Source organism: Bos mutus, chromosome 26 (assembly GCF_027580195.1).
Source record: "Bos mutus isolate GX-2022 chromosome 26, NWIPB_WYAK_1.1, whole genome shotgun sequence".
In the NCBI taxonomy this organism is placed as follows: Eukaryota; Metazoa; Chordata; class Mammalia; order Artiodactyla; family Bovidae; genus Bos; species Bos mutus.
The window spans coordinates 40,203,296-40,226,268 of NC_091642.1; the positions used below are offsets into that span (position 1 = coordinate 40,203,296).

General features: G+C 40.4%; 1 protein-coding gene across 8 annotated transcripts in view; it reads left to right on the forward strand.

Moving 5' to 3' along the window:
- The window catches only part of SLC16A12 (solute carrier family 16 member 12), a 99,933-nt gene extending 78,197 nt beyond the window's left edge, over nt 1–21,736 (forward strand). For 6 of the 8 annotated variants that reach the window (XM_070363424.1, XM_070363427.1, XM_070363426.1 and 3 more), the window contains 5 exons: nt 7,533–7,636; nt 10,335–10,478; nt 12,135–12,714; nt 15,181–15,440; nt 18,927–21,736. In XM_070363424.1, the coding sequence (XP_070219525.1) occupies nt 7,533–7,636; nt 10,335–10,478; nt 12,135–12,714; nt 15,181–15,440; nt 18,927–19,189 (1,351 nt within the window). In that variant the 3' untranslated portion in view covers nt 19,190–21,736. The remainder of the gene's footprint in view (nt 1–7,532; nt 7,637–10,334; nt 10,479–12,134; nt 12,715–15,180; nt 15,441–18,926) is intronic. The other 2 variants (XM_070363430.1, XM_070363431.1) reach the window with 2 other exon arrangements.
- Nucleotides 21,737–22,973: the final 1,237 nt, after the last annotated feature.

Consider the following 22,973-nt stretch of genomic DNA (forward strand, 5'->3'; position numbering starts at 1 on the left):
ATAAAAGCATCGATGTGTTCCCCATAACAGACAGATAATGCAGGAAAGAAGCAGTGTTTGTTTTTGCTACAATAAGGTTTTGTTATGTGTCATCATAAACTGTAGATTTATTTAAAATAATGTGATAGTTGAGTCTGATTTTTCTCCCATCTATTTTATGGATCCTGCGTTCTGGGAGTGAGGGGTCATAGAGTTAAAAGGAATCTTTCATCTTGGTTCTTCCATGCAGAAGCTTTCATCATTCATTTAAGCATTTCATCAATAGTTTATCTATTTTATATATAATTTGATGAGAGGAAAGTTCTGGAAGTGAGCTTGGTGCTTTATAAGAAGGGCGGCTGGAAATTAAAAAAGAGGCTTGTGGCTGGCAGCAAAGACTTGTCTTCAGAGCTTCCTGGGAGAGGCTGAGAGCAGGGTCCTTGAGCAGAATAAGCTTGGAGGAGAAAAGTATGAAGCACCAGGAAGCAGCCAAGAGAACTGAAGAAAGAGGCGAGGAGAGCAGCTTACATGGGGGTTTGTCAGTTTATAGGATCAGTGCCTACCGGGCAGTTAATTCTTTTTTCCACTTTTTTCAAGTTTTATTAAGAAATAATCAACCTTAGTCACTATATAAGTTCGAGGCATACATATTGATGATTTTTTATTGAAGTATGTTTGATTTACAGTGTTGTGGTAGTTTCTGGTGTACAGCAAAGTCAAAGTGTGAATCACTCAGCTGTTCGATTTTGTGACCCCCATGGGCTGTATCCCGCCAGTCTCCTCTGTCCATGGAATTCTCCTGGCAAGAATACTGAAGTGGGTTGCCGTTTCCTTCTCCAGGGGATCTTCCCTACCCAGGGATCGAACCTGCATTGCAGTCAGACTCTTTACCAACTGAGCCACCAGGGAAGCCTATTCTTTTCCATTGGTTTATTACAAGATACTGAATGTAGTTCCCTGTGCTATGCAGTGAGACCTTATTGTTTATCTACTTTATATATAATCGTTTATAAGCATGATGATTTGATTTACGTATATTATGGGTTCAGCTAACATCCACCTTCTCATATAACTACACTGAAAAGGAAAGAAAGAAGAAAAGAGGAAAAAAATCTTTCCTCCTGAAGAGAACACTTAGAATGTAGTCTTCTAACATCTTTCCTGTATGTCATACCATAGTGTCAGCTGTAGTCGTCATGTTGTGCGTGACATCCCTACTACTTATTTATCTCATAACTGGAAGTTTGTATTCCTGACCACCTCCCACCAGTCCCCTTTCCCCCACCCTCTGTCTCTGGTAACCACAAGTCTGATCTCTTTTTATATGAGTTTGATTATTGTTTTAGATTCCATATATGAGTAAGATCATACAGTATTTGTCTTTCTCTGTTTAACTTATTTCACTTAGCAAAATACCTTCAAAGCCCTTTCATATTGTTGCAAAGTGGTAGGATTTCCTTGCGTTTTTTTCCTGGCTGAATAATATTCCATTGTATATACACACCACACCCTCTTTATCCATTTATCCATCCGTGTCTTGGCGATTATAAATCACGCTGCTGTGAGCATGGGGATGCAGGTATCTTTTCTCGTTAGGGCTCTCATTTTCTTTGGATCTGTTCCCAGCAGTGGGATTGTTGGATCCCATACTGTTTCCTATGGTGGCTGTACCAATTTACAGTCCCATCAACAATGCACAAGGGTTACCTCACTGAAAAATAGGTACTTAAGATTTCATATAGATGAGTCCACAATGTATTTAAAATGTTTTTATTGGTGGACATTTATATTGTCTCCTGGCTTTTGCTTTACAAATAATGCTACCATTAAATCTACCATTTAAATCATATTTCACTCTTGCCTTGTAACTGGTAATGCTTTCTTACACATAAAATTTATAAAAAGCTTAAGGTTGTGCAGGCTGTTAAAGCAGTCATTCTTGTTATTTGCTCCCTGTGCTTGTTAATATGCATTGATTACCTGTTTTTGCTTCAAGATGTCTTATTACCAAACACATTATCTATGTTAATAAATTCATTTCATTGTGGAATTACATGGCATTCTATTAGTAACTTGAAAAATTAATTGGAGTTGATACTTGAAAAGTAATGTTTGTTTAAAGGAAACCCCCATCTCTGAGACCTATTTTTCTCAAATTCTTCTGGGGCTAAATTAACTTAATTGTAATAGATGTCTAGAGTCCTATGAAATTGTGAAGCTCTTATAGCAACCGCTCAATTCCTGTAAATAATTTCTCATGTTACCTGCGCACTTATTCTGTGTTTCTTGGCATTATTCCAAACAATTTTCATTGATTAAGTCATTTAATCCTTATGATAACACACAGAGGTTGAATAATGTGTCCAAAGTCGCATGGTGGGTGAGTGACAGTGCTTCTAACCACTGGGCTGCGCTGCCCAGTGGATTACTTACTGTGCTGACTTAGTGGATAACTTTATCAACCGGGAAAAAAAGTCTTCTCCAAATATCAGATGTTGTCAGCTCCCAGTTCTCCAGGAGCCAGAGAAGAATTTTCCAGCACAGTGACAAGACAGAGGCTGCAGGTATGCTGACCCCTTGAGAGAAAGTATCTTTGAGAATGATACAGCAGACACCACTTGGATGATACCGTGAACAAAACCTACTAACCCCTGGAGGCTGTTCAGGGTTGTTTGCTATTGCAGCACAATCTAATCCAATCTGACTGATACAGTCTTGCTTCTCCAAATGCTTAATTTATAGATGAGGAAATCAAGACCCTGAGAGATTTAGAAGCTTTATTGCAACCCTCAGTTATTCAGCATGGGAATCAGAGATCAGAAACCAGATCTGCTGACATCTGTCAGATGCCCAAATATTCCAAGGGACAGCAAAAATAATCTGGGGTGAGAAGCACATGTACAGCCAATAACATTTGTTTTCTTTAAGGTCATGCCAGTGTTAGCCTGTGTGTGCGCTCAGTTGTGTCTGACTGTGACCTCATGGCCTGTAGCCCTCCAGGCTCCTCTGTCCATGGGATTCTCTGGGCAAGAATACTGGAGTGGGTTGCCATTTCCTCCTCCAGGGGATCTTCCCCACCCAGGGATTGAATCTGCATCTCCTAAGTCTTCTGCATTGGCAGGCGGATTCTTTACCTTTGAGCCACCAGGGAAGCCCCTTTCATGGAGACTTCCTGATTGTCTAGTCACCACTCCCAATGGACCAAAATTAGATTAATTCCTCAACTGAATATCCATGGAGCTTTAGGCTTATTTTATATTTCTGTAATATGTGCGTTCATCATTGTGCAGCACCCCTCTTGGTGGCCTCTCAATTCTGAAGAGGCAAACACCTCTGGCACCAACACTTGGGTAAAGCCTGTCAAAGCCAATATGCATGCCTGTGATTCTCACCTTTCTGGAAAAATCTGAGCCAAAGTACCTTTCTTCTTGTCTGTTATTCTTCCTCATTCAAAAAATATTTATAGAGAGAATTCCCTGGTGCTCTAGTGGTTAGGACTCCTAGTTTTCACTGTCTGTGTTTAGAAGGCATAAATCATAAAACTTTACCATCTAAAAAGTTCCATGGTCCTTTCCGTTTGGAGAATAAAGGAAAGGACAACAATAATCCCTCTCATATTTCATAAAAGTCACAGTCATTCAGAAGTCTGTGTATGTAGTTATTAAATGTTACCTCTGACAAGCCTACTCACATGTTTAGATAAGAATCTCAAGTGTTACTTTTGAATTTTGCATGCTTACAGTTTGATATGACTAATCATATCAGTTGGAAAAAAAAGCATCAAACAAAACGAAATGACAATAGAACAAGATAAAAAAAAGTCACAAGAGACAAACATAGCCCCACAGATTTTAAATTTCCCAAAACTGTTTAGTGGAGAGAAGACACTTCCACAAGTGCTGAACCTAATCTATCCTCTGCACATCAAATTCCACCCCAGCACCTTTGGGACTTAGAATTTAGCATCCTATCCCATCCCTTTGCTCTTTCCTATCACCAGGACTGGCAGCATAATTGCAGGACCCAGTTTCGAAGAGTCAGACACGACTGAGCGACTTCCCTTTCACTTTTCACTTTCATGCATTGGAGAAGGAAATGGCAACCCACTCCAGTGTTCTTGCCTGGAGAATCCCAGGGACAGGGGAGCCTGGTGGGCTGCCGTCTGTGGGGTCGCACAGAGTCAGACACGACTGAAGCAACTTAGCAGCAGCAGCAATGCAAGAGGAAAATGCAAGGCCTCTTGTCCAAAAGGCAGGAAATAAAGGGCTGGTAAATATACTAAAAGGCTTCCCAGGTAGCTCAGTGGTAAAGAATCCGCCTGCCAATGCAAAAGACTTGGGTTTGATCCCTGGGTTGGGAAAACCCCCTGGAGTAGCAAGTGGCAACCCACTCCAGTATTCTTGCCTGGGAAATCTCTTGGACAAGGAGCCTGGTGAGTTTCAATCCATGGGATTGCAGAGTCAGACATGACTTAGTGACTGAGAACAGACTTATGCACACAAAAGTGTACTAAAATAGGAAGCTTTTCCTTTTTCAGTAATCTATCTTGATTTTTCATGATGTTTTTAGTTTTCTTTTTAGTGTTGTTCTGAGTAAAGAAAAATGGAAACTAGCACAGATCCACTGATCATCTTAATATTACCAGTAGCCCCATCTTTTTCTTTCCTTCTGTGTCATCATTTTCAGCATACGGGACCAAATAATACAGAGAAGCAACATGAGTAACAAAGGATCTGATAGGAATCCTTGACCTTTGTGTTTCTTACAGCATCACTGCCTTCTGCATTTGAAGCAAGATTTGGTTTGAAAGAAAAGCCTGGTCTCTCTTCTTGCCCTTTGTCCATGATCACTCAGTTGTAGGTATAACACACTTACCTTGTACTCGGTCTGAGCTTTACTGGACTCCCACACAAGAGTCTACTGGAGTTTTGTGCCCTGGAGCATCTCTAAGAACTGCAGACTGAAGAATCTGTGGCTCTTCTCTGCTCACACGCATGCTTCATTGTCCCAGTGGACTTCACTTACAAAACCCAACTTCAAAGATAAAATTATAAGGAATTTTAAGACAGTGACAGCTGAGTTAAACGAAGTTTTATGCCTCTAAGTGTCAGATTCTGTGCAATTGTATAGGTTGTAAACTGTAAAGCCAGATCTGCCTAACACTGCTGTCCTCATGCTTCCTCATTTTCTTCCCTCTTCTTTAACTTTCCCATCTACTCACCTTCACTTCCAACAGCAACTGGAGAGTCAGGGAGAATAAATAACAGGCTACTATGGCACCCCACTCCAGTACTCTTGCCTGGAAAATCCCATGGATGGAGGAGTCTGGTGGGCTGCAGTCCATGGGGTCACTAAGAGTTGGACATGACTGAGCAACTTCACTTTCACTTTTCACTTTCATGCATTGGAGAAGGAAATGGCAACCCACTCCAGTGTTCTTGCCTGGAGAATCCCAGGGATGGAGGAGCCTGGTGGGCTGCCGTCTATGGGGTCGCACAGAGTCAGACACGACTGAAGCGACGCAACAGCAGAAGCAGCAACAGGAGTTGTTGAAGCATAAGGAGCTGGAATGTAAGGCCTGTCCCAGGAGGCAGATACCCTTCTATCTCATCCCCAGCTGCAAGCCTGATTTCTTTCCCTGTATCTTAGAGCTCTAAAAGCTTCCTGGCCTGCATTAGACACCCTACTAATCTGTGTGAGGTTCCTTCTGAGTTGTACGATGGTATAAACTGTTGCTTCTGACTCACTTATGTCTTGTTTTTCCCAAGTAGTTTTCTGTTTTTCAACATAAAAAATTCTGTCTCTTTGTTTCTGTCTGTGTATACATACTCTCGTATATATGTATATGTACACACACATAAGTTTCTGTATAAGAAATATTCACTGTCAAATAATTCAAAGTGCAGAACAAAATAAAAAACATTTACAACATCACCATGCACATGTAATGGCTGGATACGTTTTGGTTTATATGCTTTGAGGCTTTTTTTGTTACATAAACTGTGTTTTTATAACAATAAGCCTTTTTTATGTGAACTATTTTGTAACTTACTTTGTTTCTTAACATTATATTATGACTTTATTTCCAAGTCAATAAATCAAATACCTAATAAATATTTCATTTTATTAATATGCTATAACTCCACAAGGGAGCTTCCCTCGTGGCTCAGATGGTAAAAGCATCTGCTTGCAATGTGGCAGACCTGGGTTCGATCCCTGGGTGGGGAAGATCCTCTGGAGAAGGAAATGGCAACCCACTCCAGTACTCTTGCCTGGAAAATTCCATGCATGGAGTAGCCTGGTGGGCTACAGTCCATGGGGTCACAAAGGGTCAGACCCGACTGAGTGACCTCACTTCCCAGAGGCCAGACATGGGACGTTATGTCTACTATGTCTAAGTTACTTAAGCAGTCCCTCAGTTCAGTTCAGTTCAGTCACTCAGTCATGTCTGACTCTTTGCAACCGCATGGACTGCAGCATGCCAGGCTTCCCTGTCCATCACCAACTCCCTGAGCTTGCTCAAACTCATGTCCATGAAGTTGGTGATGCCATCCAACCATCTCAACCTCAGTCGTCCCCTTCTCCTCTTGCCTTCAATATTTTCCAGCATCAGGGTCTTTTGCAGTGAGTCAGCTCTTCCCATCAGGTGGCCAAAGTATTAGAGTTTCAGCTTCAACATCAGTCTTTCCAATGAATATTCAGGACTGATTTCCTTTAGGATGGACTGGTTGGATCTCCTTGCAGTTCAAGGGACTCTCAAGAGTCTTCTCCAACACCACAGTTCAAAAGCATCAATCCTTCGGCGCTCAGCCATGTTTATGGTCCAGCTCTCACATCCATCCATGACTACTGGAAAAACCAGACTTGACTAGACACCTTTGTTGGCAAAGTAATGTCTGATTTTTAATACACTATTTAGGTTTGTCATAGCTTTTCTTCCAAGGAGCAAGCGTCTTTTAACTTCAGTCCCTTATCATTTCAGCATCTTTTAATTTTAAACCAGTCCCTACTGGTGGACAAATAGGTTGGTGACAACATTTGGCTATTATAAATAGTTATCCACAATATATGTGTATCTTTTTTTTGTATTATTATTTTCTATTATCACCATTATCTGTTTATTAACTTTGGTTAAAACCTAGAAGTGAAATTGCTGGGTGATGTATAACTGTTTATTGTCAAATCATAACTTGTACAGCCATCTCTTAGAAGCTACAGATGTTAGTGAAACACTAAGCTGAGTAAGAACCCATGTGTTTGACCTGCCGTCTTTTCCACAAGACTTTTCCTACAGCAGTGATCTTCACATCTACTTGGCTTCACAGCCCCTGTAGTGAATGAACACTTGGTCTTATCCCTTAGAATGTCCAATGGTTAGCTTCTGATTTCCCACTTACAATGGACCAGCAATGTATCATTGAAAATCAGTCAAAATCAATTAAAACCCTTAGAGACTGGAACAGCTGATTGAACCAAAACTTGAAGCTCTTGTTCAAATCTATATTCATTGTGGTTTTTTTTTTTTTGTATAAAATACTTGCACTTTTTTTCAGATGTATTTCAATTTTTTTTGTGGAGTTCCAGACATACTTCTCTCAGGATTATGCACAGACAGCCTGGATCCATTCCATTGTAGACTGTGTGACCATGCTCTGTGGTAAGTATCTCCAGGGATAGACGATTAGTGGCTCCCTTTGAACTGTACATAACAGTGACCTTCCACTGTCTTTGATGACCTGTTTTTCTGAGTAGAAGGGCTATGGTAAAAATTGACTAAAAGTATATAAAGGAAAAATATGATCCTGCCTTTAACCAAACTCAATCAGACATGGTGTTGGAATTCATGTTCTTGGTTGATGTCGGATGGACCAGGTCGTGAGTACAGTCGGTTGGATACTTACCATTTGGTTCTTCCGTATCAAGTTAGGGAGCCAGGCATCACAGGACTCATCCTGATTTTGGACGCAGCTAACTGTACACTGTACACTCTGTCTTGTTGCCCCCTTATTTTCCAGCCATGTAAACAGCCATTAGAAGGCACTGTGAGTCATTTCCATGCAGTCTCCTTAAATAAGTGCCAGTAACATGTACATCATGCCTCGAGTTTTGTTTTCACTCTCTTTCCTTCCCAGAGGGTTCAAAATTTGGCTCACTGATTCATTTTTCATGCATAAGTCTTCATTCTTAGAGAAGTATTGTGGAAAAATAGAATGTTGCAATCATAAGATAAGCGTATTCACAATGGCTATTATATCCTTCCAGAACCACAGAGGTGCTATATATAATGTGTAGAGTGATCTCAAGATTCATGGAGTCTCTCATTCCATCTGTACAGTAAATTTTTAAAAATTTCCAACCAAAGTTACTACATGAGCGTCATAGAAATGTTATGAGATCGGGTCCAATTGAAATCATCTATTTGCCGGCTTGACCCACTTAATCCTTTCATTTATTGACTCCTGAATATTTTTAAAAAACTGTGATCTCTTCAGGCCATATCTTGGTTGCAGAAGAAAATACTATATGGTTTAGTAACATAAATAACATCAGTATTCCATTCTAGGTTCTGATTCATATTTATTTTTAGAAAAGTGTACATAATCAGGAGCTGGTTGATTTGTTCTGATGTAGTTCCTTGGTTGGAAGGAATTTGAGTGCCATTCTAGGTTTCACAAGACCACTAAGTTGACACTACTGATAACACTGGAAGGTCAGAAGGGATCAAAAAATCGTAACTCGGGTTTTCTAGCCTATCTTTTTAATTTAAAACGGTAAGATGATCACTTGATTTTCAGGGTCAGATGAGTAGTCATTGTCTTTGTGTGAGCACACTTGTGCTCATGGCACTGAGAACTGCCATGTTTATCTTTCTTGAAGGATGCAGGTGACTCATTTCTCCCACTGTTATCTTTTGGAGAATATTTATAATCCCCCAAAGAGGAATAAATGGCCTTCAGTGACCACTGTGGTCACAATGACTGTGTGAACCGTTGAGCTAAAGCAGGGTCACATTAGATGCAGTGTATTTAAATTCTATCCAAGGCCTTGAGTCCTCTTGTACACAATTACTGTATACCGTTTGCTCATTGGTTGAGTTCGGAGTATGGACAAGAGGCTGCAGAATCAAATCTGGGACATACTTGGGGCCATATCTGCACTACGATGGGCAGAGAAGTGAACATTTTTCATGGAGTCTCATATACATTTTGTCACTTTCCAACAGCCATCACAGCATCAGCCTGGAGAATTAAATATATTTTTAGGAGATTAGCTCATTCCTATTATCTAGAAGTTATATATGCATCCAGCTACTATTCTAACTAGATGGGATATTAGGCTGATGACTGATTCTATCATGTACATTTGAATCAAGCCCCAATTTTAACCTGATCTATATAAAAATTACACTCCACAGATACCCAGAGAATTGGCTCTTCTGATCTTGTTACCATGAGTACTGGTGTCTGCATGAATTGTTCTTTAGAAAGAAATTCACATGCTTCCTCCACCCAACTCCTCTGCCTGAAAGACCCAAGAAGCCAGAATAATAGGGTGAAATAATACTGTGCTCGGTGTCAGGTTCCCTGAGCTGAATATTTTTTAGTGATCTTGGGTATGTCATATTCCCCTGAACTTTAGTTTCTTTTTGGTCTCTTCCAGCTTTAATTATTATCCTATAAACCTGGAAGTTGGCATAATTCTGACACATTGTTAAACCATAGATAGAATGAGGCTAACTGAAATGTTATCGCATTTCCTAGATTTTCTGGGCTTTCATTTCTCATGCACAGGGTTTCCAAAAGCCCGGAAGCAGTGCCAGATTGTGAAGCGTGTCTATGATCTCTCTCCCTGGCCTTTTCTCGCATAACACTGCTGGCCATGCAGTGCTGCCCACTTTCTTCTCCACCATTTACCTGTCATGACTATCGTTAACTGTGTATGATCCACATTATGTGAAACATACAAGGCATATCACTGTGCAACCGCTGAGCTAAATCAGGGTCACACTAGATGCAGTGTGTTTACATTCTATCCAAGGCCTTTGTTTAAAGGAGCTGACTTGCTGTTTGAAAAGCAGCCCATTCTCCTGGGATTATGACCATTCTAGAATGGAGAAATGGAATGAGCAGTCAAATGCTAGTCAGGAAACCTGATCCTGATTCTAGCCCTGCCACTTGTTCTCTGTGGGACCATCGACAAGTCCTTTCCTCTCTCCTCGGTTTCTATCCATAGAATGAGTGGGGTGGGCTCAAGGATTTGAGGATGGATGGTTATCTGCTCCACTGATGCACCACAGCCTTCACACAGCGCCCTCAAGGCCTCTATGTTGAACCTATTTATTATTGTTTTTGAAGCTCCACTTGGGAGTGTTGTCAGTAACCATTTTTCCTGTCAAGTGGGAATCATGCTGGGTGGCTTGCTTGCATCTACTGGTCTCATCCTGGGCTCATTTGCCACCAGCCTGAAGCATCTCTACCTCACTCTGGGAGTTCTTACAGGTAAGGGCACTTTTTACCACCCTTCTCATCCCACCCTATCCAGGGGTTGTTAAGCCTGCCCACAGAGCAGTAATTCATAAAATATTCATATTGTTGGATGCATAATTTAGCTGAACGTCTGCCTACCAAACATTAAACAAAAGGGCTAGAAATTTAATGGACTGTCATACGTAATGAAACTGTGTCACCACTTTAATTCAGCCACGTGAGAACAGTGACTGCTGACTTTCCTTGGGCAACCATGTATGGCTGAGATCCTTCACTCAGAAGCAGAGCAACATTAGCCAGGGCAACATAAATTTTTAGCAATGATCATTCTCCCAACGTCTTTGCCAAGACATTGAAATACTATCTGCGGTTGACCTGAGTTGCCCTTACTTTTTAGTGAGTATCATTGTCCAATAAAGGGGGGTTTACAGTTTAAAAAAAAAAAGCCTCTTGTGAATATTCTTACATCACACATTCTCTTTCAATGTTATGGAAATATATGTTAGAGAATGAAGTCCGTAGAAAGAGAAGCAACCGATGTGCATTCCATAAATCACACTTACAGGGACTGCAGAGGATCAAGATTGGTTGGAGGGACTAGCATGATTTGGCCAATAAAAGATATAATCTCACAGTGAGGTTATAAATCTAGCTCTGTCAGCTAAAAAGGTGTCTGTCCCCTGTCACCCAAAAGGCCTGACCACTAGGGTGTCCCATCCTCCCAGTTTACCAGAAACTGTCCTGGGTCTGGTGCTGAAGGCCTCACCTGTGGGAAACCCCCGTCCAAGCAAACTGGGATCGTTGCTCACCCTGCTCCGAAGATGGAAATAGGAGGTGCAGGCAGTTCTCCTTTTCCTTCCTTGATGTTTAAATTCCAGGTTTAAAGCCTTTCTGATTTTCTTGACTTAAAAAAAATAGAACTGGAAAATCTTGAAGAGACTTTCTGCTGGAGGTATTTTCAGGTTGCTCTATGTACATGCTATGTTCATGGATAAAATGAGCATGTTTCTTTATATTTGAAAGTACTCTGGAACTTTCACAGGATTACATATGCTATTTAAACACAAATTCCAAAGTGGTCCAGATAATCAGGGTTGTGTCTTCATGTGCAGTGAAGAGTTGAAGTAATTCTCTGGATAATTTAAGTATTATTAATAATGTAAGTATTGTCAATAATTTAACACTACTTAAATTACCCAGAGATCATTTAATTTACTAAAATTAACTTTAATTTATTTAAAAAAAATCATTGTGGTGAGAATACATTTCTCAGGTCAGTGTTACCCTGATTTTCTAGTTAATTCAAATTTAACTTGTATAATAGTTTTTAAAGTCTTCATTTTATTTTGCTTAAGTCATAGTCCCTTAAAGCTTTTCTTCCCAAGAAGAAAGTCATACAGATGCTATACTTTCCAAATTGTGGATGGCTGGTGAGGGGAGACTCATTTTCAGCTTGATGTAGAAAGCAATTTTAAAGGGATTTACCTGAGGTTCAGATCCTCTTAAATGCCAGTAGTGTGATTCTGAGAGATGTTCTTTCAGTGGCTACTCATGACATGCCATTAGACTCATAGACTTCTCTTTATCAATAGTATGATTCTGAGAGATGTTCTTTCAGTGGCTATTCATGACATGCCATTAGACTCATAGACTTCTCTTTATCACCAGGTCTTGGATTTGCACTTTGTTATTCTCCAGCTATTGCCATGGTTGGCAAGTATTTCAGCAGACGGAAAGCCCTTGCTTATGGGATCTCCCTGTCAGGAAGTGGCATTGGCATCTTCATCCTGGCTCCTGTGGTTCAGCTCCTCATTGAACAGTTTTCCTGGAGGGGAGCATTACTCATCCTTGGGGGCTTCGTTTTGAATCTCTGTGTCTGCGGTGCCTTGATGCGGCCAATCACTCTTAAAGAGGACCAAACCACTCCAGAGCAGAACCATGTCTGCAGAACTCAGACACAAGACTTTAAGCAGGCGTCTCCCTGTTCGACTTGGACTAAAGAATGGGTGCAGACCTGCCTCTGTGGCTCTTTGCAGCAGGAATACAGTTTTTTACTGATGTCGGACTTCGTTGTGTTGGCCGTCTCTGTTCTGTTTATGGCTTATGGCTGTAGTCCTCTGTTTGTGTACTTCGTGCCTTATGCGTTGAGTGTCGGAGTGACTCATCAGCAAGCTGCTTTTCTTATGTCTATTCTTGGGGTGATTGACATTATTGGCAATATCACGTTCGGATGGCTAACTGACAGAAGGTAAAAACCTGTGAAACCACCACTGGTTCCCCACAAGGAACTTTAAGCTTTGAGTTTCCTTTCATCACCTTGGGCTTCCCTGATGGCTTAGCTGGTAAAGAATCTACCTGCAACGTGGAAGACCCGGGTTCAATCCCTGGGTTGGGAGGATCCCCTGGAGAAGGGAATGGCTACCCACTCCAGTATTCTGGCCTGGAGAATTCTAGTCCATGGGGTTGCAAAGAGTCAGACATGACTGAATGACTTTAACTTCACTTTCATCACCTTACCCTCTAGAATACCTAAGTCTAAATAATGTTAACAGGTTTTCAATATCTGAAGGCAACTCCCATGTTGGTTCTTCTAGTCAGGCGTCAGCAAACTTTTTGTACAGGGATAGACATTAAACAGATCAAGTCTCATTGACTTTGTAGGTCATATGATCCCAACCACCGAACTTTACTGTTGTAGCACAAAAGTAACCATAGACAATATGTGACCAAAAGAGAGTGGCCATATTCCAATAAGACTTTATTTAAGGACACTAAAATTTTAGTTTCTCATACAGTTTTTGCATGTCACAACATTTTATTGTTCTTTTGATTTTTTCCAATCATTCAGAAATGGGAAAACCATTCTAAGTCCAAAAAACATATGGTGGGCCAGATTTGGCCATAGTTTGCTGACACCTGATCTAGATCATTTAGAATGATGGGTATGTCTAAATGGCAGAAGCAAAGGATAGTTACAAGTTCTGGTAACAAATTTAATTCCAGTCTAAGTCAGGTCAGTCCTCCAGTAAAACAACTTCTGACTGGTCACTGTGGTTTTAGTGTCTTTTGAACCACCCCAGAGACTGGCTGGCAACAGACAGAGGAATAGACTCCAGTCTAGGTAGGAGGACCAGGTCAATAATAACACATTATCTGTAGCACCACATATTTATGTTTGACAGTGCAAGTAGCAAATCGTTTCATTATAATTTTAGACTTAGAAACCAGTATTTTAAGAAATCTAAGCAGTTTCTTCAGCTAATGCTAATCTAGATTGAAGAGAGCAAACTATTCATATTCTCCTAAATGACAGACTTTTCACACTTGAGCTATGAGCTGGGAGAGCTATCATCATGTGGCTTCTTAGCTGTTATGTCTTTGGGAAGTAATCAGGATCCAACTGCCATTCACTGGTATCATGAATACAATATTTAGGATTAAATATAAAAGCCACAGTTTTAATAGCTAAGGAATGTGGGGAAGAGAAAAGGGTATCTTTCTTTACAATCAAATAACCCAACCAGAAGCAGTCTGATACAGATCTGAAAGAGGGATTTCTAGTCTAAGATATAAAAGACCCAAGTTCTTGTCCTGGCTCTGCCCCATATTATCCTTGAGACTTAGAGAAAATCACCCAACTCTCAGATCCTCACGGGTCTTCATCTGTAAAATGGACCAGTTCAATATTTGCCTAAGGACTTTATAGCATTTTGTGAGGCTCAAATGAGATTACAAGCAGAAAAGCATAAATTGCTTTTATTACATAATTTATAAAGTGTAAATTGCTGATGCTGATATAATGCAGAGTCTTTGTAATAATTGATATCATAGATGGGTTTGGATCTACAAAGGGAAAATATTCATGGATGTACCACTGGGGAGATCTTGAAATAAGACTTAGTCCTAATGCATGACCATCATGCTGCTGCTGCTACTGCTAAGTCGCTTCAGTCTGTCCGACTCTGTGTGACCCCACAGACGGCAGCCCACTAGGCTCCCTGTCCCTGGGATTCTCCAGGCAAGAATACTGGAGTGGGTTGCCATTTCCTTCTCCAATGCATGAAAGTGAAAAGTGAAAGTGAAGTCGCTCAGTCGTACCCGACTCTTAGCGACCCCGTGGACTGACGGCTACCAGGCTCCTCCATCCATGCGTGGGATTTTCCAGGCAAGAGTACTGGAGTGGGGTGCCATTGCCTTCCATCATAATCTCTGGCAAATCATTTTCATTTCTTCATGTTGTGGCTTCCTCTTTGTATAACCCCTTGGGTTACTGAACATATATGAAGAGCTGGAGACTAGTGGATGACATATCTGAAAGCATCTAATATGGTAGACTTATAGAAAATATTAGTCTCCTGACACTCTATGTGTTATTTCACAAATTTCCTTGATTAACTCTGAGATAGACAACATCTTGTTTGATAGCTAAAGGAATTGAGGTTAGAGTTAGGCAGTTAGTAGATGGGAGAACTGGATTTAAACGTCTTATCTTTCTAATCTTAGTGCATGGGTTATTTTCTACCATAATGCTTCCTGGGAAGATAACATTCTTGCATTTGCATATACCAAAAGAAAGATAGGAAGACAAGGTAGAAAGCACACAATGGGGAGGCCATCTCTATAAATGAAGTGCTTACTGCTACATGGCCAGGATTCTAGAGCTCTTTGATAGAAGCTGTGTATCCTGCACTCATTCTTGGTCTCAAATCCACAGGTGTCTGAAGAACTACCAGTACGTTTGCTACCTCTTTGCCATCGGACTGGATGGGCTGTGCTATCTCTGCCTCCCAATGCTTCAAAGCCTTCCCCTGCTCGTGCCTTTCGCTTGTACTTTTGGCTACTTCGATGGTGCCTACGTGACTCTGATCCCAGTAGTGACCGCAGAAATTGTGGGGACCACCTCTCTGTCATCAGCGCTCGGCGTGGTATACTTCTTGCATGCAGTGCCGTACTTGGTGAGCCCACCCATCGCAGGTAAGTTTCCAGAGGAAACCCCCCCGCACCCCAATCACCTCTTCTCTTCGTCATATTGATGTAAAAACAGTGAACTCACACAACATACTATGAGAAGTGAAAGTAAGTTGGGAAGAATGAAAGAGAAAGGAATGGCCGAGCCACCAAAATACCATGGTCTCACCTACATCCTTGTTCTATAATCTTCTTCCAACTAATGGAGGACCTTAGTGTACTTGGGGAAAAAAAGTCCCAAATTAGGATCTTGATTCTGTTCCACACAAATGATGGGAGCAATGGAATGAAACAGCTGTTCAGATTTAAATATAAGTTGGGCACATTCAGAGGGAAGGCTGGCGGCCATAGAGGTAGAATGATGAGGTAGGTGGTGAGCTGAAATATTAATGTACAGGTGTCATAGTGGAGTGTCTCCAGTGCCCACTAAAGGAGGTGGGGCCCTATATATGTCAGAGAATATGGGTCTCTAAAGTATTACAGCTTTTGTGCAAAGGATGTGTTTTAGAAAGATGATCTAGTACTTTAGTGGAGAAGCAGAATTTCTTTCTGATAGTTCAGGAGCCGTCTGATAAAGGCCTGAACTATGGCTTCTGTAGCAGAAATGAGAATGAACTCTGGGGTCAAAGGAGGACATTGGGGGGGCGGAAATCAGCTGATTTTAGCACGTGGGGATATGAAGGAGGGAAACAACTCCAATATATCAGGAGATGATGGCACACTTTAAAGAAATAAGGAAGCTGAAGAGAGTAGCTTTGCCAGAAAATAATAAATGTAATGTTTAGACATACTCAGATATCTGAAATACCCAATAAGGTATTTAAGGATGTAATCCGAGCATTAGAGGGAGGCCAAATTTGGATACACAGATTTGGGACTCAAGATAAAGCATCTAGAATGTTTTGTAAAATGATAACAGACATTAAAAACATGATTAAGTAATTCCACAAATATTCATTGAGTGCATTAAATAATTCAAGAAATACGTATTGCATGCCTTAAACAAGTAATTCAACAGATATTTATTGCTGGTACATCAGCACTGTGTCTGGTGCTGTTGGTGTAGCAGCAAACAGGTAAGAACCCATTCCGTCTTCTTGGGGTGTGTAGTCTAGACCAGTGTCTCTCAGAATGAGGTCTTAAGATCACTGCAACAGAATCCCCTGGGACCCTTGTGAGACTGCAGATTCCATGACCCTCCACCCATGATTTGGATCTTTGGGGGTGAGTTCCAGGAACCTACATTCTCAGGCAGTTTTCTTGTGATGCTCCCATACACTAAAGAATGAGAATGATTGGTCCAGATTATTACCTGCCTAGATTAAAACTGAGAGTGAAGAAGGTCTCTGAAGACAGGCAAAAGAGAAATGAAGTAAACATTTGCCTAGAAGGAAAGAAGGGGATATTTTGAAGAAGGCAGGATTTCTGCCTTAGCAACTGTTGTAAATAGACAACAGTTCAAGTTATTTCCAAACCCAGCAATTGCTAAAGTGTCAAACCAGGGAAAATTGTGACTGCTTGATGGCTACGGATAAAAATTCCTGGTCAGTTTAAACTCCATGATATAGAAGGATATGTTTAGTGCTTCAGTTTTAGAAAATACCACCAATATGTTCTCACATCCTCCCTCCATAGACAGTTTTTGTATTTACCAACCTTTAGGAATGCTGTGATTCTGTTAAACAGTCATGGAACGTAAATGAGGATTCCTGGATCCTTTTGTCAAACCATGGCCTTCATTTGGCATCAGTTCAGTTCAGTTGCTCAGTCGTGTCCAACTCTTTGCGACCCCATGGACTGCAGCATGCCAGGCTTCCCTGTCCATCACCAACTCCTGGAGTTTACTCAAACTCATGTCCATTGGGTCAGTAATGCCATCCAACCATCTGTCGTCTGTCATCCCCTTCTTCTCCTGCCTTCAATCTTTCCCAGCATCAGGGTCTTTTCCAATGAGTCAGTGCATCAGGTGGCTAAAGTATTGGAGTTTCAGCTCCAGCATCAGTCCTTCCAATGAATATTCAGGACTGATTTCCTTTAGGATTGACTGATTGGATCTCCTTGCAGTCCAAGGGACTCACAAGAGTCTTCTCCAGCATTTGGCATATCAGACATTATACTCATTGCTAGGTATTAGAGGATTAGTGTGTGAGTTCCTGTTGTAATACTTCTCTTATTTAGTGACTTTTAAGATGACAGTTCTTTACTCAGTCTCTTGTTTGCTGCTAAAGAAATGTACAAGTAAATCACATAACTAAACTATTTGAGAGTAACAGTTTGGATTGTAGGCTTCCGTCATAGCTCAGTTGGTAAAGAATCCACCTGCAATGCAGGAGACCCCGGTTCAATTCCTGGGTCAGAAAGATCCACTGGAGAAGGGATAGGCTATCCACTCCAGTATTCTTGGGCTTCCTTTGTGGCTCAGCTGGTAAAGAATGCGCCTGCAATGTGGGAGACCTGGGTTTAGTCCCTGGGTTGGGAAGATGCCCTGGAGAAGGGAAGGTTACCCACTCCATTATTCTGGCCTGGAGAATTCCATGAACTGTATAGTCCATAGGGTCACAAAGAGTTGGACATGACTGAGCAACCTTCACTTTCACTTTGGATTGTAGGAAACTTTATGGGGCTTCTAATAATTTTTGCCTGCCATTTTTGACTAATTGTTGAAGTAGATGAGAGCAGAAGTCGTATACTTCTGTGGTGGATTTTCTTGGCACATAAGTAAAGTTTGGAGGAACTTTAAAAACCTTTTTAATTACAAAATAATTTCCTGCCAATGTCTAATTTTACCCCATTGAGTCCCTGATTATTGGGACTTACATTTTGCATATCATGTACTCTGGTTCTCCTCAAAATTTAGAGCGGGAGTCGATATTGTGGTTAATTTGTTGCAACAACAGGTAAATTTTAAAAAACTGTGATTACAGAATTACGCTTCCTGAAATCTGCATTTGAAACTTTAACATGGCCCAACGATCTGATTTTCAAACTGGATAGGGTACAATGTCTGGATCTAATAGGAAATTTGGATTCTGCTTCATCTAGGAGCGTGTTCAGTTACTCAAGATAGACAGTATATGAGTGCTGGGAACATGACTACTAGGGTTCTGTACAATTACATTCTCTTCACACTCTAGGTAAAGAGATCATCCTAAGCTCTGTAATTTGAATGATGTTTTTATCTTTTCTACCATATTTCATGAAACTAATACTAACTAATATTTATTGTGTATTAAGAATAATATTATTCTTAGTATAGAATGTGGTACTTCCAAACACTTTACATAATAACAACAATCTGTTTTAGAAGTTTCTCTAGAAAATAGAATGCATTTTTCAGTTGCTGCAAAATGCTTTTAAATCTATTTTTTGTGTCAAAATGATAGTGGTGGTGCTAGCGATCTATTGTTATTATCCTCACAAATTATTAGACTTGAGTGAGTAAATAGTCAAATTTTCACCTCAACAATATCATTTTGCTGTTGCTTGTTACAGGCTGGCTCGTAGATACGACTGGCAGCTACACTGCAGCATTCCTTCTCTGTGGATTCTCAATGATATTTAGTTCTTTGTTGCTTGGCTTTGCTAGAGTTGTAAAGAAGATGAAAAGAACCCAGCTGCGGTTCCTTGCCAAAGAATCAGATCCCAAGCTGCAGCTGTGGACCAATGGCTCAGTGGCTTATTCTGTAGCAAGAGAATTAGATCAGAGAGATGGGGAATCTGTGGCTCTAGCAATGCTTGGTTCCAGCCCCACATGACCAGTGGCCTTGAGCCTAGGAATCTTCAGGGCTGAGAGAGGTGGGACACCGGATTGTATGTTTCTGAAGGACTTTATTTTGGCAGAAGCATTGCCTTCCAAGGAAATTTATTGTTTTATTAATATGTTTGTAGGGGGGTGGAAAATAGCAAATAACAAAGCAAACTGGACTGGCTGAGAGTTTCCCTATTTGGGATTCACAATTGAACTCAAAGAGCATCACACCAAGGAGAATGTTAGGACACAACTGACATAATTTCCTGAAAACAGGAGAAATTTCAATGAATGACTAAAGCAGATAACACTGGAACAGCTTTGTTTCAAACTCTCTGTCCCTCCACCTTCCTTCTTCAGTTAGAAGGTAAGCCAGAAGCATTGACATGTGGTTTCTTTATGCTGTTTGGAAAAGGGGGCATCCCATTTTAATCACTGCTGTTTGAAGAATCTATTGCTTAAGCATTCTGTTTCATATCCTAATGAGAAGCTCCACTAGGAAGAAGGCTTAGCATCCTCACCCTCCACCACCACTGAAAGCTCATTTCCTCCGGCCAGGTGCTCGCCTCTGTTGCTATCACATATGATACTTTAAATTGATAGAACACACAAAGTCACATGGGTGATTCCTAAATCTTACCACAAATGTTGACACTAACATTTCCCTTTTTTTCTTCAGAAATAAAGCACTTATTTTAACCGTAGACTTTCCTGTTAGGAATGGGAAAATGTTGGCAGCATTCCAGCTGGGCAGGAATTGAATTCTTGAATCAGCAGGTCTCTGGTGAGAGTTTTCATTTCAGATCAGACATTTAACTTCATCATTATCCAAAACAGGGTGAGAGTTTTGCCTGAAAAATATTATTCTAGAGATGTTCTGAAAGTGAGATTCCTTTCTCCCTGTGTCAGTTATTGTTCCAGCATCCACTGCTCCTCATCTCTTTATAGATAACCATTAGAAACTTGGTGATCCTTCTCAGCTGAATGAGAAGGCTTTGGGAGTTAACCTCAGCACTATGGCCCTCTCACGAATTATAGCTTTGGTCAGGAGAGAGGAAGGACAAAGTTAAGAAGGCTAGTGGTGTGTTGTTTTATAGTTCATAGAACTCTTTCACACACCTTAAGTCACTGGATTAGAAGAGTTCTCTCATTTCCAAGTACCCTATCTCCGTATGGTTTGGGTCTTCAGACTGAAGTGGGGAGGGCATGGGGAGATAAGAGAGAGGTCAGACCCCCAGCCTGTCCCTAACCATTTTAAGTCCTCTGAACTATAATCCTGAATCCAAATCATGCTGCACTTGTAAATAGGGGCAAGTTATACATTTGAAAGGAGATTTTAATTAATTAAAAAATTTAAATCTGGGGACTTCCCTGGAGGTGCAGTGGTTAAGACTCCACACTTCCAATTCAGGGGCCTCAGGTTTGATGCCTGGTTGGGGAACTAAGATCCCACGTGCTGAGCCCCATGGCCAAAAAAAAAAAATTAAGTCTTGAACCTCAAGGAAATATTTTGACCCTGAAGGTCATTCAATCCACTGTCTCCAGAGAGGTCTCACAAATGCCTGGACACAGGTACTGAAAGCAAAAACACAGCCATGAGGGGCACCCAGGTTGACTAAGTATATTCAGCATGAGTCTTTGCCTATAACTGGATTATTTTAAAAATTACATATTAATACAGTGCTTTCAGAATGAAATGCTGACTTGATTTGATAGCAGAAAGCTGGTATCTCATAGATGTTTTCCAAAGAGAAATTTGAATGTTTCCTGTTATTTTTATACTTAGTTTGAAGATTTAGTTGTGAAACCACTTTCTTTGTCATTTGCCATTTAAAAGCAATGTTTGGAAAATATCTGTAAACAGTCAAAGTTAAAATGAAGTTGTATGTGTTTGGAATAACACTTTATATTAAATGTTATTTCTTAAATCTTCAAACCTAAAGATTGTTTGAAATATGAAGAGTTATAAATATTCTTATACATGTTTTTTCCTATGATGGTCACAGTAAAATTATGTTTATCTTGTTCTGCAATGTAATTTCTCTAAAGTATTATAAATATTCATGAAAAATGAGCATAGAGATCAGAGCTTTTAAAAATTTGTATAAAATATTTGGGATATTCTGATTTTATACAGGCATACATTTGTATTTTATTTTTCTTTTTGGAGCAGCATTTTTAGAAAACCAGTAAGGAAAATGTAGATTTTAGAGGTTACCATTGTCATCTATACAAAATTTTACTGTCACGTTCCATGTGCCTATACTGTTTATTTTAAAATGGAGAGATTCATGAGAATGATGTGTTTGTTTTGTGGAATCAAGAACAAAATTGTGGTGGGATGATTTTACATCTTAAATATTTCTTTATATCACTGCAAGTTCTACTTTGAAATTGAGTTAAAAAAAGCAAAAGAAATATGTAACTTCTGCAGATACACTGTACCATTTGACTTTTTTTTTTTTTCAGATTGTGACTTCACTAATAGATCACATATTTATGATAATATTTTCTTATTTCAAAAGCATAATAAAATGAGTTTATAGTCATGTTTGGAAAACATTTTTCCCTTGCACGAGGGGTTTGAATTGGATTATGAGTGGGTCTATCTGGGGTCAAGCCAAGATGTCACTGGCATATAAAGATGTTGTAAGTAATCAAATAATTTACAAAAGCCAAAACCATTTATTGAGTACTTCAATGTGTTAGCTGCTGTGTTAAGCGCTTCCTATGCAATGTCTTACTTAATCCCCATAATAACCTATCTTTTCACCCTTTCATGAACATGGAAACTGAGGCATCAGGTCCCATGACTTCTGACTCAGTAGTCACCGCACCATTTGGAAATAAGCCCTTCCTTGGGCAGATAAAATCCTTTAGATTATGCTTCAGTCTTCCAATGAGTGTAGATGAGAAGACCCTGGACTGGAAATTTCCAAGACTTCCTAAGAGCCTGGTTCTATTAAGACCACTACTTCAGGCTTAGTGGTTTAATTTGCTGTCTGTTGATCCAGACTCCTCTTTGGGAGCGTTTGTGTGTGGGGGCACATGGAAAAGTTTGGGGAGCACGCTGTGCATAACCAAAGTCATGCTTACTCAGCCAGGCAGTGTGTTCCTTCTGAAACCCCATTGCCCCGTGATGAAGATGGTGATATCTATTTGGCACTCACCTTTCTGGGCCCAATAGATCTAACACAGAAACTGCTCATTGACGTGAAATAGTGTGAATTCAAGATAAATACCCGAGTTTCTCTTCTTATACTTCAAAGCTGTGAGTCTTTTTTAACCTGTTGCCAGAGCAGCTCCCAGTAAGAGATAACTGGGGTTTTGTCCCATTAACACAGAGAAACATTTGGTGGGAGAAGTGAGGAAAATAATAAATAATGACATAAAAGGAAACGTTTAGAACATTTTACTAATAATGAAACTTTCCAAACATAGACAAAGCCAGAAAGAAAAGTACAATGTACTTGAAGTACCCATTGTCCCAGCATCTACAGTTCTTTACGTCTTTGCCTCCACTCCTGATGAAGCCATTTGAGATGTTGACAGGACATGTCTTCCTTCAGTTGTCAAGGAATAACTAAATTTGGCAAGAACAATTTGTTCATGCTAGTCGAGGGTACGGGTGGTCAGTGTCACATATTAAAGGGCCACATCATTACCTACAAGGCTGCCGGGGACCCCTTGCTGTGGACGTCCTTCAGGTGTCTAAATTGCAGGCTAAAACTCTTCCTTTCCTAGCCCCCATGTGATCTAGCTACCTGAAGCTTGTGTGCCTATGTGCTAGG